Raw genomic sequence first — 16,448 nt, forward strand, 5'->3', positions numbered from 1 at the left:
GATGGAGTAGAAGATGCCATAAATGAAAATAACTCATGAAGCAGCAACGACAGGATTGTAATCCAACCAAGGCGACATCTTCACGGGGTTCGTACATTCTTCCAATGTGATGACCACAAAACATGCAAACAATGCATTTTATTACCACTAGTTAACACTTTCAAACTTTCCATAGATTAGATGGAAAAATCTGACAAAGAATCAGGACTGTGGAGCAGCTGGAATCCTACATCAGACACGAATGAGATAGCATTCCTCTCTCAATACTCCCAGATGTTTCAATACTATTGTACAAAGAGGGGATGCTACACAATAGTAGACATGACCCTTTCCAAATTTTTTTAGACGTGTTGCTGTCATCAATTTGTAAATGAGTTTTTTTTCAAATAAAATGAAAAAATGTCTGACTTTTAACACTAGAACTACTGATGGAGTCATTTTGACTCCTTTCGTTTTTTATTTCTCTTCTGTGACTACATTTTTCAGAATTCCGGCTTGAAACTCGGTGACTTTTCCTCAAATATGATGTGAAAAAAGATTTTGTGAGAATAAATAATTTTGGTGAAAAATTTGCGCGTTTTTTTCAAAATTTACCAAGAACTACTGAAGGGAGTCATTTTGACTCCCTACTATATTTTGAGGTCCTTTTGTCACTAAATGTTGCTATAAAGTTTTGTGCATAATTTTTTCACTCTGTCTTATTTACCCTGATGTTCATATAGATGTAGTTCAATTTACATGTCAACTTTTCACATTTTCCTTGTGTTTTACCTGCTTGTATTACTGTGTAATGCTGAACAAAATAGCTTGTTTACTCTAGGCTCTTATCTTATGCTAATGAAGGGTGGTGTTTTTCTAAGGTCCTAGCAGGAGACAGTATTCTGGATAGTAACTTTACTTTCAGTTCAGCTGAAGAGACAAAGAGAACAGACGCAGACATACGAGCTCTGAAGACTCATACAGGTATGAATTGTTATGAAATAGTTTAGCTGTCTGTCAACTGATTCAGCCCACCTACTTTTGAAGGTGGCAGAACAGTTATTATTTCTTTTAGTTTTCATTTCATTTCTATTTTTCAGCAGGGAACTATATAGAATTATGGAATTTGTGAGGAATATGGAGAGAAGACGTTTGATAAAGCCTCAGGATATTCTGGCTACTTTGCAATCCATACCGGAGGATGAATCGGAATCCGAATTGCAGGAACATGTATTTGATTCTGACAGTGATGAAGATTTCATTCCTCAGAACATATCAAGTGAATCTGAAGACTCAGAAGGAACAAATCCAGAAGGTAAGAAGTTATGTGTATTTATTTGTTCTTCCACACACTGAGTTAGGGCCTGTGCACACTAGCAGAATTCTGGCTGAATAGCCATCTGGATATTCTTGCCGCAATACAGGCCGTACCTGCCCGCTCATGCCTGAAGCTCCGCTCCGAACCCCGGGCTGGAGCCGCTGTCAGGGACAGAGCAGCGCTTGCTTACGCGCGAGCACGGCTCCGTCCCAGACAGCGGCTCCAGCCCGGGGTTCGGAGCGGAGCTTCAGGTATGAAACTCCGCTCTGTACCTGAGCGGGCAGGTACGGGCCGGATTGTGGTGAGAATATCCGGTCGGATATTCCGCCGCTAATCCAGCCAGTGTGCACGGACCATTACAAAACAAAAATTCTAAATATTCATCAACTTTTTTACAGATATTCCAAGCACATCAACTGGGGATCGGGCTCATGCAGTTATATTGCCTCGTGACCATCCTCCTGGTCGTGGACAGAAAAAATCAGCAAAACGTCCCAGAAATGAAAGAACAACAGATAACGATGGCGGCGAAGGTAATGCAACAACAAACACCAGAGAAGGCGAATCTGAAGGAATACTAGTTTCAGCGGATGGTATTCAATGGAAACCTGTTGAAATTGGAGAACACTTGCCTGGTAGGCGTGACAGCCAAAATATTCTTCGAGAAGCACCTGGCCCTACAGGATACGCCAGAAGAAATATCATTATCGATAGTCCTTTGAGCGCATGGCGTTTATTTTTTAATTCATATATATTGACACATATAAAGAACTGTACGCTTGCAGAAGCATGCAGGAACAATAATTTACAGTTTACTCTATCTGATGAGGAGCTAGATGCATTCATTGCGATATTCTATGCTCGTGGAATATCTGGCACGAACCGTGACTCGATTAGCAGTATTTGGTGTAATGACTGGGGAATACCGTTTTGCAAAGCGACAATGTCTAGGGACCGCTTTGTTGAAATTATGAGGTTTCTCAGATTTGATGAGAAATCTACTCGATCGGAGAGACTGCAAACGGACAAGTTTGCTCTATTTTCTACTGTGTGGGACAGGTTTATTGAAAATTGTATTGCGTGTTACAAACCTGGCCCATACATAACGGTGGATGAGCAACTTTTCCCAAGCAAAACTAGGTGTCCATTCACGCAGTACATGCCTTCCAAACCAGATAAATATGGCCACAAATATTGGCTAGCTGTTGATAAGAGGAGCAAATATCTGGCAAATGGCTTCCCTTATCTAGGCAAAGATGACACACGCCGTGCTGAGGACCGTTTAGCTGACCATGTGGTAATGAAGTTATTGGACCCGTTTTTGAAAAAAGGTCGCAATGTTACAACCGATAATTATTTTACTTCAGTAAAATTAGCTAAACAGCTAAAAAGCAAAGGAACAACCATCGTGGGAACACTGAACAAGATAAGGCGAGAAGTGCCTAAAGAAATAAAATCCATGAAAGAGGAATTGTACAACACTAAAGTGTTTAGAAATGAAGACAATTTTACACTTACAGTATATCAAGGAAAGCCCAACAAAAATGTTGTCATTTTGAGTTCCGTCCATCCAGATGTTGTTGTTGCGTCTGATTTAGCTAAAAAAACTCCAGAAACGGTAAAGTTTTACAATGAAACAAAATATGGAGTAGATGTAGTGGATCAGATGGCACGAAAATATACCACACGAACATGCACAAGGAGATGGCCTGTTCATGCATTTGAAAATGCCTTAGACTTTGCGGGTATAAATGCATGGATAATATTCAAGGAGATTACCCACCAAAAAATGTCACGCAAGGCATTTTTGCAAACGCTTGTGAGAGAGTTGAGTGGTCCTTATGTCACAGATAGGGAAAAGGGTTCCACGTCCCAAGTTTCTACATGCTCAGAAGTGATGGTTCAAACAAAATTTTGCCAGATCAAAGAAAAGTGCAAGAAAAATAGATCTGTCGGAAATTGTAAGACTTGTGGTAAGTCTTTGTGTGGGCAATGTACTGCCATAAATCAAAGGCAATGCCTAAAATGCGAAACACCAAATGTTTAGAAGGTGAATTCTGCGCCATATTTTCATTTTTATGCTCCTCCACCTACATTTTCTCTGCTTTTTGTTCTTCAGTTGTTGTTTATATGTGTGCACTTGAATAAAAAAAAATGTTTGAAAAACGTCTATTATAATTATTGTTATTTTCTGTAGAAAAATAAGAAAAGCAGAAAAAAAACAATCAAAAGCATTACTGTTGGATCTCACAATAATAATACATTACAAAAAATATAATTATTAATAAATAACCACAAATGAAACTCTAAAAATAAACGAAAACAAGCAAGGAGTCAAAATGACTCCTTTCAGTAGTTCTAGGCGGGGTCACGAGTCCAGTAGTCCTAGTGTTAACTGTTTATATGTATTCTACAGTGTGTTCTGTTGTCAATAAAATATAGCTATAAGCGATTCCCGAATCATTGTATTCCTGCTTTTTTTAAATTTTACAGTGTCCTACCTAACTTTTTTGGAATTGGAGTTGTATATACAGCGGGTGAAATAAGTATTGAACATGTCATCAATTTAAATAAATACTATAAATATATTTCTAAAGGTGCTGTTGACTAGAGATGAGCGTTGTTCGACTCGAACTGTTCGCCAATCTCAAATTCGAGCTGTTTTGGGCGGTGTTCGAGCCGTTCGGCGAACACGAACGATTTGAAAAAAATTCGGCTGTTCGAGGTTATGTTCGATAACTGTTCGTGCACCAAAATCATAACTGGATTTTTTCTCAGTAATGATGAAAATGTATGTTAATACGCAGTTTGAGTGTACAGCGGGGTGGGGGGAGGGGCAGGGGATGGATCTCTGCAGGAATAATGAAGATCTCCATTTTTTTTTTCTCTTTCCCGCATTTACAGTGGGGAGGTGCAATCTGTCAGCCTATCAGCAGCGCACACACGGAGCGAAGTGCTTTTTTTAACACAAGCAACGGCATGTGTCATGGCAGTGTATGTCACATGTCCTTGCCCTATAAGACCCAGCCATTTTCCCCGTCGCCACCATTTTCTCACTGCTGCAGCTGCGTGTTAGACGGCACCGCTGTTGCTGTGTGCGCTATACCTTGTTAATTTCAAGCCAATTTTCGCACAAATCTACAGATAGCTTGGGAGTAGGGAATAGTTGTGATTGCAGTCCTTTTAAGGACTAGGTTACAGCATTTCCTACGACTTTTATCAGGCAAATCTGTGCTCTTAAATAGATAGGTTGGGAGTAAAGACTAATTGTAATTGCAGTCCTTTTCAGGACTAAGTTACATCAGTTCCTATCAGTTTTTGCCAGGCAGGTCTGTGCCAGTGCTGTGCAAGTTTTTTTCACAGCATTTGGCTAAATCTAGCAAAGCTAATCCTTTTTGGCCTATTGCAGAGTGTGTTAGTCAGTGGAGTAGCCTATCTGTGTTGCAAGCTACACCACCTGTGTATAGAATACCAATTTTTTTACTGCACCTAGTGAAGTAAAACCTTTTGGGCATAGCATAATTCTATTAGTCCATCTATACTGAACTCCATAAGGTTGCAAATTGAATATAATTTTTTTCTGCATCTAGCTCTGAAAAAATATTTGGCCTTCTAGCTGTGTGTGGAACTTGTTCTATTAGTCCATCTATACTGACCTCTATCAGGTTGCAAACTGAATATAATTTTTTTCTGCATCTACCTCTGAAAAAATATTTGGGCTTCTAGCTGTGTGTGGGACTTGTTCTATTAGTCCATCTATACTGACCTCCATCAGGTTGCAAATTCAAAATAATTTTTTGTCTGCTTCTAGCTCTGAAAAAATATTTGGCCTTCTAGCAGTGTGTGGGACTTGTTCTGTTAGTCCATCTATACTGACCTCCATCAGGTTGCAAATTAAAAATAATTTTTATCTGCATCTAGCTCTGAAAAAATATTTGGCCTTCTAGCAGTGTGTGGGACTTGTTCTATTAGTCCATCTATACTGACCTCCATCAGATTGCAAATTAAAAATAATTTTTATCTGCATCTAGCTCTGAAAAAATATTTGGCCTTCTAGCAGTGTGTGGGACTTGTTCTATTAGTCCATCTACACTGACCTCCATCAGGTTGCAAACTGAATAAAAATTTTTTCTGCATCTACCTCTGAAAAAATATTTGGGCTTCTAGCTGTGTGTGGGACTTGTTATATTAGTCCATCTATACTGACCTCCATCAGGTTGCAAATTGAATATAATATTTTTCTGCATCTAGCTCTGAAAAAATATTTGGCCTTCTAGCAGTGTGTGGGACTTGTTCTATTAGTCCATCTATACTGACCTCCATCAGGTTGCAAATTCAAAATATTTTTTTGTCTGCATCTAGCTCTGAAAAAATATTTGTCCTTCTAGCAGTGAGTGGGACTTGTTCTATTAGTCCATCTATACTGACCTCCATCAGGTAGCAAACTGAATATAATTTATTTCTGCATCTACCTCTGAAAAAATATTTGGGCTTCTAGCTGTGTGTGGGACTTGTTCTATTAGTCCATCTATACTGACCTCCATCAGGTTGCAAATTGAATATAATATTTTTCTGCATCTAGCTCTGAAAAAATATTTGGCCTTCTAGCAGTGTGTGGGACTTGTTCTATTAGTCCATCTATACTGACCTCCATCAGGTTGCAAATTAAAAATAATTTTTATCTGCATCTAGCTCTGAAAAAATATTTGGAATTCTAGCAGTGTGTGGGACTTGTTATATTAGTCCATCTATACTGACCTCCATCAGGTTGCAAACTGAATATAATTTTTTTATGCATCTACCTCTGAAAAAATATTTGGCCTTCTAGCAGTGTGTGGGACTCATTGTATTAGGCCATCTATACCAAGCTCCACCAGCTTTTAAATTAATAATAATTTTTAGCTGCATCTAGCCCTGAAAATAACTTTTCTTCCCAATAGTGGTAGCAATAGAAATATGGGGCGCGCTCCTAGCTTACAAAAATATACGCTTCATAACAAAAAAACACCAGCCTAGCGCACTGCATTAATAAGATAGCATCATCGTCTCTCCCAGTGCTAGACCTACTACCCAGGCTAGCATTCCTGTGCCTAAAACACAATGTATGGGTCCGCACTAGCCACTATGCTGAGGGGTCTAAAGCTGCTGCTAACGCTTTATAACAATTCAATTGGCAGATTTTCACAGAGCTCTTCCACAACTCCCACCCATCGGGCAACAGTTGCCCACCTTCCCTATGGGATCTAGTGGCCAATAGTTGATGCCACTAATCAGAGAGTCAGTTGCCCCGTCGACGTGGCAAGCATATGGTAAGGCATGGGAAGAGTGGACACGACTAGTAGCAGGCAGACGGGTTGACCAATGTGAACAAGCCAGATCACAAGTCACCATAGAATTTCTCCACCAGCTAATGATGAGGGGCACATCAGGGGCGTCAGCGCAGCGGTGTCTGACCGGAGTAGCATTTCACTTCCAACTACTGAATTGGGGAGATGTGACAAAGATTCATCATCAGACAATCCATAAAAGGGTGGAAAAGGGGTCAGCCAAGTCAGGAGTGTAGACGTCCCGTCCCGTGTCACTAAAACTGATTTCTCACATCATATCCCTAACACCATTAACATGACACTCACAATTTGAAGCAACACTACTGTCTACTGCATTTGTGATCACCTTCTTTGGGGCGCTATGCATAAGCGAATTAGTCCCTCAATCCAAAATTACCACCAGTGGAGGCTTATTACACCAGGACGTAGTCATAGCCAATAATGCAATAAGTCTACGCATACACAAATCGAAAACGGTTCCAGCGGGCAGGGGCACTTGGGTACTTCTACAACCCACAAACGGTACACTGAGTCGGGTAACAATAGTAAAAACATATCTAACCATCAGATCACAAAGTAATTTCTTCCTATCACACATTGATGGAACGCCATTATCAAGATACCAGTTCCAAGCTATATTTAATAAATGCATAACATCGGCAGGGAACCACCCCAAAGATTACGGGACACACTCATTCCGCATAGGCGCGGCTACGGAAGCAGCAAGAGCAGGACTGTCAGAAACGGAAGTTCAGAGGACAGGGAGATGGCGATCCACGTGTTTGGCAAGATACATAAGACCGGACTTGTTATCCTAACGTAGTTTGTTTCTTTTACAGGTGACGCTAAGCCAACAGTGTGGGTGATAGGCCACTCGTATATATATTGGGTAGAAAAAAGGGCAAAAGTCCGCCCAGGCGGGAGGAAATTAGAGTTTCATAACACATATTTCAACTGGAGAGGTATTAGAGGCCTGCTATGGCCACAGGTACTAATGGAGGTAATCAAGGTAGGGAGAGAGGCAAGATGTCCGGTCATCTTAGTTATACAGGCCGGGGGAAACAACCTAGGTCATCACAAGAGCGCATAACTAATGGCAATAATGAAACTAGACACTGAGCGCTTTAGAGAATTTTTCACAAAACTAGCTATAGTATGGTCAGAGATTGTGCCGATAGCGGTATAGCAAGGTGCGCGAGACATCACGGCCATAGAACGGACAAGGCGGGTAATAAATATTCGGATGGCAAAATTTAGAAGAGACAGAGGCGGTGTAGTGGTACGACACCGACAACTGGAAGGATATAAAGCAGGCCTCATACGGCCCGACGGTGTTCACTTAATGGATATTGGACTGGACATATTCCTGTCAGGACTCCAGGACGGAGTGAAACAAGCGTCAAGAGTGATGGGTGGGGGTCAGAGTCCTGCATACGAGTACGCAGGATCCTCCGTGGCCTGGAAATAGAAAGGACATGTTGGAGAGTTACACTTGTTGGCCAAGTTGCCATAGTGGAGACCCAGCGCATGCTGCAACAAGCTGAATTATTTTAGAAATAAAATGCCTTTCTAATGGAATGAGTATAAAGAGTTAATAAAGCTGTGACCGATCCTCACCCATCCAGTTGTAAGAGTTACATTATTGTATTGTCAAGGAAAGGGGGGCGGTAGGGGGGCTGAGCGTCTGGGTTTGGTTGGGGGTCCCCACAGTCTGCCTAGGCTAGATGCATTTAAAAATTCTTATTAGATACACAGGCGGTGCAGCTTGCTTCGCAACTGGGCTACTACGCCCAAAGTCTTGCCTAGGCTAGATGCAGTTAAAAATTCTACGCTGACTAGCAGACACTGAAGATTTGGAGCAGACCTCTGAGTAAACAGCTCTTCAGACTCAACCATCTGTGTTACCCCAAGCCATAGTGTATGTAGTTTCTTACAGTTAAAAGGGGGGGGGGGCGACCCAACCCACCTGGAATTGACGATGCCAACGTCACGTAAGACACAGCAAGGGGACTCCAAAAAGAGTCTCCATTTTTTCCCAAAATTGTGGCACAGACACCACTTAACCCTAGAACGCATACCAGGGGCCTCGCAGTCCCGCCCTGTTAATTGTTTTCTATTTTCTGCAAGATTACTTTAGTTAGAATTCTGAAACTCTAGGTATTCTTCATGTATATAGCTGTTTGTCATTTGAGTTTGAGTTATTCCATGTTATTTGCACACGGGCCTAAAAGGCCCCAGGTATATGAAAGTGTAGATTTTTATGGTCATGCGTTCTAGGGTTAAGTGACATCAATTGCCCCACAGTTGCTTAAAACAGTTGGTGAGGTGATATTACCAAATCCTCAAGCTTTTAGTCTCCCAAGGATAACACAGGGTTAGAAAAGTCCTTGCGAATCCATGATTTGTTCATCTTTATGAACGTGAGTCTGTCTACATTCTCAGTGGACAGCCGCGTGCGCTTATCTGTCAGCACACCATCAGCAGCGCTGAACACACGTTCAGAGAGAACACTGGCTGCAGGGCATGACAAGATCTCCAAGGCGTGAGAGGCGAGCTACGGCCATTTTTCCAGATTGGAATACCAAAATGAGCAAGGGTCCAGTGACACAGTCATGGCTTCGATGTTCACTTGGAGTTACTCCTGCACCATCCTCTCTAGGCATTGACTATGTGTCAGACTTCTTGTCTCCTGTGGCCTTGCAAAGGATGGTCTAAAAAAGTGGTGAAACGATTCCACAAAATTGCTGTTACCAGCAGATACTGTGTTACTGTTACGGTTTAAGTGATGAAGACTCGACAGTCCCACGGTTGGCAAGTTAGAACTGTGAGATTCACTTCGTGCAACACTGGTGTTTTGTGGAAAAGCACATGTAAGATTCTGCAACAGCTTCTGCAGATACTCCTGCATGCGTCAATCCCTTTTTATGGCAGGAATTATTTCGGCAAATGTACTTTTGTACCGGGGATCTAAGAGTGTGGCAACCCAGTAGTCGGGATTACTTCGAATTCTGCAATCTGAGGGTCATGTTGCAGGTAGTGCAGCAAGAAGGCACTCATGTGTCTTGCGCATCCAGGAGGACCAAGTCCTTGTTGTGTTGGTAGCGAGGTAAGAATCATGCTTCCTTCCTCTGCCCTCTCCCCCCAACCTCGCACAACAGAAATGTGATCAAGGTCTCCCTCATCTGATGAGTCTTCCATGCCCATTGACAGTTCATCCTCCACTTCTTCCTCGGCTCCTGCACCTTCCTCAACAGTTTGACTGCTACCATGCTCCCTGGTTAATCCCTCTCCCCCACCCTCCCATGCCTGCCGCCTTGGTGCTGCCAACCGTCTGGACCTTGGAGATGTTATCCCTTCCGCATACGACTCCTCCTCTACTTCCTCCACCTCCTCTTGTCCCACCACCTGACTCTGAATTCTGTTTAATGTGTGCTCCAGCATGTAAATCAACGGAATAGTCATGCTGATAATGGCATCGTCGTCAGCACTAAACATCTTCGTCGCCATTTCAAAACTGTGCAGAAGTGTGTGTGGCGCCCCTGAGGGTTCAGTCGCCACAGAGTTACTGCATCTCACCCAGAGGTGTGGTATCTCACCCTCAGGTAAGGAAGGCGTATGGCTCGGGACCCTAACACCTGCATCCAACACATACCCGCAGTGGGGGTAGGGCGAGATTGCTCCTAAGGGAGAGCACAGTCCCAGGTCCCTAGCTCGTGGGAGGGTCCTATGTAGTGGGTGCTTAGGGGAGCAGCTTAGGGGAGCACATGACAGGGAGAGTATAAATAGGAAGCCATCTTAGAAAGAGCAAGCCAGTCAGAGGAGGAAAAGTGACAGGAGCAGAGGCTCGGCATGAGCTCTGCTCTGGAGGCGGGGCTAGCCTGGAAGGCCCAGGACTGAAGGAGAGAAGAGAGGAGTGGGAGAAGGAAGGCTCCAGGAACCGAAGGGACCCTAGGGCTATGGGCCGTGCAGAAGCCACCCGTACTCCTGCTGCTACCAGGAGGTAGAGGGGTCAGGCCAGATAAGGGGAACCGGTCCCTCAACTAGAGGAGAAACAGCAAGGCTCAACTAGAAACCGGAGGCTGCAGCATTTCATGTACTGCAGGCAAAAGTCCACACCAGTCTCACTAAGAAGGTAGCCACATAGGACCCAGGGGACGGAGCACAAGTCGCCCGCCAAGGCCCGAGGATACCGGATAGAAGTGTCACTGGGTGTGAGGTGCAGGGATAAGGCCAGAGAAAGGACACACAGAAGGGGGTCCTGCTAAGTACTCCGGAGCTATCTGGGGGTGGACTGAGCCCCTCACTGAGTACGCACAGCACGACGGGTGAGATTGCTCTGGTACCTGTAATCTGGACTGCAACAACTGTGAATAAAGATCTTGGGACTGCATCACACGGACTCTGTGTTCATTACTGACTCCCTGCACTACAACCACCATCATCCACCCACACTGTCCTGAAGCTACACTCTTCCTGTGGTGAGTAATAATACCAATGCTGCAAAGCCACCAGCTTCAGAGCACCAGCTTCCACAGGTGGCGTAGTCGGACATTATAAAATCCATATATACAAATTACCGTTGGATTGACCGCCCTGGGTCACGGACCGGGTCACCACCACAGTGACTACAACCCCCAGCATCTACCGGCCCGGCTCAGGGTACCCCACGGCCCAGGGGGCGAGTCGACTTCATAGGTCCCTGATCTGAGACCACTCCTGCAGCGTGATTTGCCCCACCTCTGGATCTCGTTGGCCCAGGCTATACGTCAGAACGTATTGCACCAGGGCTTGTTGGTGCTGCCACAGTTGCTGCAACATGTGCAGAGTTGAATTCCACCGTGTCGGCACATCGCATTTCAGCCGGTGAACTGGCAGGCCCAACGACTTCTGTAGAGATGTAAGTCATTGAGCTGCGGGATGCGAACGGCGGAAGTGAGCACACAGCGACCGTGCCCTCTGCAGAAGGCCATCTAGTCCAGGATAGTGGGCTAAAAATTTATGGACAACCAGGTTCAACACGTGAGCCATACAAGGCACGTGTGTGACATTGCCCCGGCGAAGGGCCGCACCCAGGTTTGCAGCATTGTCGCACACGGCCTTCCCTGGTTGCAGGTCCAGTGGAGACAACCATTCATGAAACTGGGTCTCCAGAGCTGGCCACAAGTCCTCAGCTGTGTGACTCACATTTCCCAGACATTTCAAAGTAAACACTGATGCCGTTGAGCCCTGCTGCCAGCATAGTAAGGAGGTGTGCAGGATCCCTTCTGCGCAGTTAGAAAGCAGGTGGCATTACCAGACAGGCTTTGGGTGCAGGTGGAGGACCGAGAGGAGGTTGAGGAGGCAGAAGCAGTGGAGGAACTTCGAGATAAAGAGGATAGATGCAAAACTCGTGGGGACGGTAAGACTTGGACAGCAGCCCCTTGTCCTGCTGGTACCATAGTTACCCAGTGCCCAGTCAGCGACATGTAACGCCCCTGTCCATGCCTACTCGTCCAAGTGTCTGTGGTGAAATGCACCCTGTCACACACAGAGTTTCTCAAAGAAGCGGTGATGTTGTGTGCGACATGCTGGTGGAGCGCAGGCACACCTTTCTTTGAGAAGTAGTGCCGACTGGGCATCTGGTACTGGGGCACTGCGACGGACATAAGGTCTCGAAAATCCACTGTGTCCTCCAGGCGGAAAGGCAGCATTTCTGTAGCCAACAGCTTGCAGATGGTGTAATTCAACCTCTTAGCTTTCTCATGGCTAGGAGGAAATGGTCTTTTACTTTTCCACATCTGAGGGATCGAGGGCTGGCTGTTGTGCTTTGACGGGGTTGAGTAGGGTGTCCCCAGCAAACTGCCGGTCTGTGAGGAAGATGCAGGCGGACATGTTAGGTTGCCTTGATCCAAAGGTGGTGCTTTCGATGTTAGAGAGCGCTCAACACCAGCAGGTGTTTCCACTTCCCAATGAACTGACGACATGCCAATCACACTGGCTGTTGCAGGTAAAGAGGTGGCAGTTCAGCGTCCAAAAACATGTGTGACTGCTGTCCCCCCAGTCACAGAGGATGAAGAGGCCGCGCATGCACAAGATGGGGCAGACGGTGGTTGGCTCAGCCTGCTAGGCCGCATTGTAGCACAGTGAGCTTCCCACTGCAACTTATGCTTCATATCCATGTGACGGTACATGCATGAAGTACTCAAACTATGGATTTTTTAGCCTCTACTTAGCTTTTGGTGACAAATATTACAGATAACACGAGTTGGGTCATCCTTATCGATCTGAATAAATGCCCAGGCTATGCAAGGCTTATAGCTCATGCGACCTGAAGAGCCACTACGACTTGTGGTCAGAGGCAGAGTTGTGGTTGAGGATGCAGTTGTTGACGTGCTTCCAGTACTCCGTCTCTGTCCAGGAAGGCACAACCTAACCTCGTCGTCAATAGCATCTGTGACGCCCCGCTGCGCTTGGTATCACAGATCCTAGAACAGTGTATTGATGGAATCCTCCACGAGAGGCCCCCATAAACATTCACACATCTCCACCTTCCACCTCAGACCAGCAGAGGGAGCCCGTTAGGGATATAAATAGGGAAGGTGGAGCTAGGCAGTTCAGTTTCTCTGAAGAGTTCCTGCAGTAGAGAAGCCTAAGAGAGGTCAGTCTGCAGTGGAGCTCAGTCTAGTCTAGAGAACTCAGTTAATAATTCAGCAGTGGAGCACGAGGCTCCTGCTAGCTAGATTCAGGGAGCCCAGATAGAGCTTAAGGTGTGCCGGCGCCATAAGATCGGTGAAGCGCGGCAAGCTGCCGTTAGTGTGTATAGCCTAGTGAGGGCCCGAGTAGGCCGAAGGCGAGTGGCGAGTTAGTACATAAGGGGCAGAGGAGCTTAAACAGCTCACCCCGAAGCATTTACCGGACACCGGATCCGAGCTTACCGGGATCTCTATGACCCAGTAAGGCATAACCGGAATCCCTGGAGAACTACAAGTCCCAGGATCGCTAAGGTGCTGATATGTAACAGAGCCACGAGACGCTTAGGCCTCGCATACTGGGAGCGTGAACTCCAAGAGAAGGCCCTACCACAAGGTCAGCCAGCGCAGGACAGAGACAAAGTTAGGCCTAGCTCCAGGCAGGTCAGAAACTTACTACGCAGAGGCAAGAAACAGGAGGCCCTACACCCGCTCATTGGTGAGGATCCTGATATGCATCCTTCACCCTACAGTGCTCAGGGATGTGCCTGAATTTCCTCCAGTAAAAGGTACTGAAGTGACTACCGTGTCCGTTCCCGTTCTTGCTCTGAACCAGCTGGGTCTCGCCTGTCCTGCATTCCCCCTGCATACGCTGCCCTGAGACCTAGCTCCACCTGTGGGGAGCTATACCATCGAGCTGCCTTATCACGGGCCTCAGTGGACTGCTGCAGTGCTGGTGCTTCTCACCAGATACCACAGGTGGCATCACGAACTCTTATAAAATTAACAATTTTCCACCCTTTTAAAGAGTGACCCCAGGGTACGGGCCAGGGAGCCGACCACCGCGACATCCCCAAGGCCAGGCAAAGGCCCGGGTGACCTCATCGACTGGCTGACTGTGGGTTGACAGTAAGTGGGATCTCCAACCTTGTCATCATCACTCTGTGTGTTATCACACCCGTCGTCCTCAAAGCCAACCTCTTCCTGCCCTGACCGAAAAGTCAAGTTGTCGCTCCAATCAGGTATTTGAGTCTCATCATCGTCTTCATCATTGTCTCCACCAACAGGAGTTACAGTTTGGGAACGAGGGTCTACATTATGCTCAGAACCTTCTTCATCTGGTCCTGGATCCGACTTATAAAGATTCTGGGCATCAGTGCAAATCATTTCCTCATCTGGATAAAAAGAAGCTCTGGAGCAGACCTCCATTTCCCAGGCTATAGTATGAGTAAACAGCTCTGCAGACTCAACCATCTGTGTTACCCCATACTCAGACGGGCAGCTGGAGACTTGGGAGCTGTGAGGAAGCAAGTGCGATTGGGGTGACACCTCTGAGGACTGGAGTATTTGTGATGTTGAAATTGAGGTGGAGGAGAGCCCACTTGAAGGAGCACTTGATATCCGCTGAAGCACCTGCTGTTTTTGTGCCTCATCTGGAATTTGTAGCGATGGGCGTGTCCGTAACAAAGGGATCGTATCACATTGTCCACGAAAAGAAGTCGACATGTTAGTTTGGCTGGAAGATGGTCTTTCTTCTGCAGATCTTACTCCCCCCCCACCGCGGGGGGGCTCGACCCACCAGTGGACAGGCACCAGTATTGGGAGAGGGGGGCTGGCCGTCAGGGTCCACCGCGGCTCTGGCACAAACCCGGCGACACGGAGGTGGCACGGGCAGGAACGGACTGGCCGTGTCGGCTTCTCACTTTTTGGATTTTAGAAGGGCATGACATGCCTATATCTGTGTCTCCCCCTCCTTTTACTCCTCCACCTCTTTTCTTTTCGCATGACTATATGTACTTGTCACTTTTCCATGTGTTAGTTATGTCTTCTGAGCAGTTTGTCAGCTTTTGGACACCTTTGAAGGTGTTTTCTATGTATTTCTATGTGTTTTTGTTTGCCTGCCATTGGTTTTAACGGTGTTCGAAGGTGTTCGACGAACAGTTCGACGAACAGTTCGGCAAACACACGGGTGTTCGACGAACCGAACTGGACTCGAACACTACAGGGGTGACATCAAATTCTCACCAGATGTCAGTAACAAGCCATCCAATCCACACAGGCAAAGAAATCAAACCATAGATGTCCATAAATTAAGTTATGTGTAATATTGAGAAATGACACAGGGAAAAAGTATTGAACACGCTTGCTGAAATTTATTTAATACTTCATACAAAAGACTTTGTTGGTGATAATAGCTTCAAGACGCCTCCTGTATGGAGAAACTAGTTTCATGCATTGCTTAGGTGTGATTTTGGCCCATTCTTCCACACAAACGCTCTTAAAATCCTAAAGGTTCTATGGACTCTCAGTTTTAGTTCTTTCCATAAATGTTCTATTGGATTCTGGTCAGGTGATTGGCTGGGCCATTCTAGCAGCTTTATTTTCTTTCTTTGAAGCCAGTTGAGAGGCTCCTTGGCTGTGTGTTTGGGATCATTGTGTTGTTGAAATGTCCTCTCTCATTTCATCTTCATCAACCTAGTAGATGGCAGCAAATTTTTTTATCAAGAATGTCTTGGTACATTTGTCCATTCATCTTTCCTTCAATCATATGAAGTTTGCCAGTGCCGTATGCTGAAAAACTGTCCCACACCTGATGTTCCTACCTCCAAACTTTACTGTTTTTAAAGAGTTTTGGGGGTGATATGCAGTGTATTTTGACCTCCAAACATGATGTGTATTATGGCATACAAAGAGTTCAATTTTGGTTTCATCTGACCAGACTATATTCTCCCAGTATTTCATAGGCTTTTCTAAATGTTGTTGAGTAAATTTTAAACAAGCTTTTTTTTCAGCAATGGAGTCTTGCAGGGTGAGCGTGCATACAGGCCATGAAGGTTAAGTGCATTACTTATAGTTTTCTTTGAAACAATTGTACCTGCTGATCCCAGGTCTTTCTGTAGCTCTTCACAGGTGGTCCTTGGCTCTTGGACAACTTTTCTGATAATTCTTTTCACTCTTCTGTCTAAAATCTTGCTGGAAGCAACTGGTCGTGGCTGGTTTATGAGAACTCACACTTTGCACTGATGAGGGGCAGTACCCTGAAACACAGTGTTTGCAAATTGAGTTTCTGGAATTGGCTTTTATCCTAAGTTATGTGATAAGGCTCGCTAAAGGGTCCCTATTGACTTTTAGGATTGCTACTTTCTGTAGGTGGCA

General features: G+C 45.3%; 1 protein-coding gene across 1 annotated transcript in view; it reads left to right on the top strand.

Annotated features, from left to right (window-relative positions):
• The first annotated feature begins 997 nt into the window (after positions 1-997).
• LOC141271523 (uncharacterized) overlaps positions 998-16,448 on the top strand; it is a 51,852-nt gene continuing 36,401 nt past the window's right edge. The window contains exons 1-2 of the mRNA XM_073681580.1: positions 998-1,294; positions 1,696-2,915. Coding sequence (XP_073537681.1) covers positions 1,099-1,294; positions 1,696-2,915 — 1,416 coding nt within the window. The 5' untranslated portion in view covers positions 998-1,098. The remainder of the gene's footprint in view (positions 1,295-1,695; positions 2,916-16,448) is intronic.

Source organism: Phyllobates terribilis, unplaced genomic scaffold (genome assembly GCF_046119375.1).
Source record: "Phyllobates terribilis strain yellow unplaced genomic scaffold, ASM4611937v1 Scaffold_5__5_contigs__length_657084704, whole genome shotgun sequence".
Lineage (NCBI taxonomy): Eukaryota > Metazoa > Chordata > Amphibia > Anura > Dendrobatidae > Phyllobates > Phyllobates terribilis.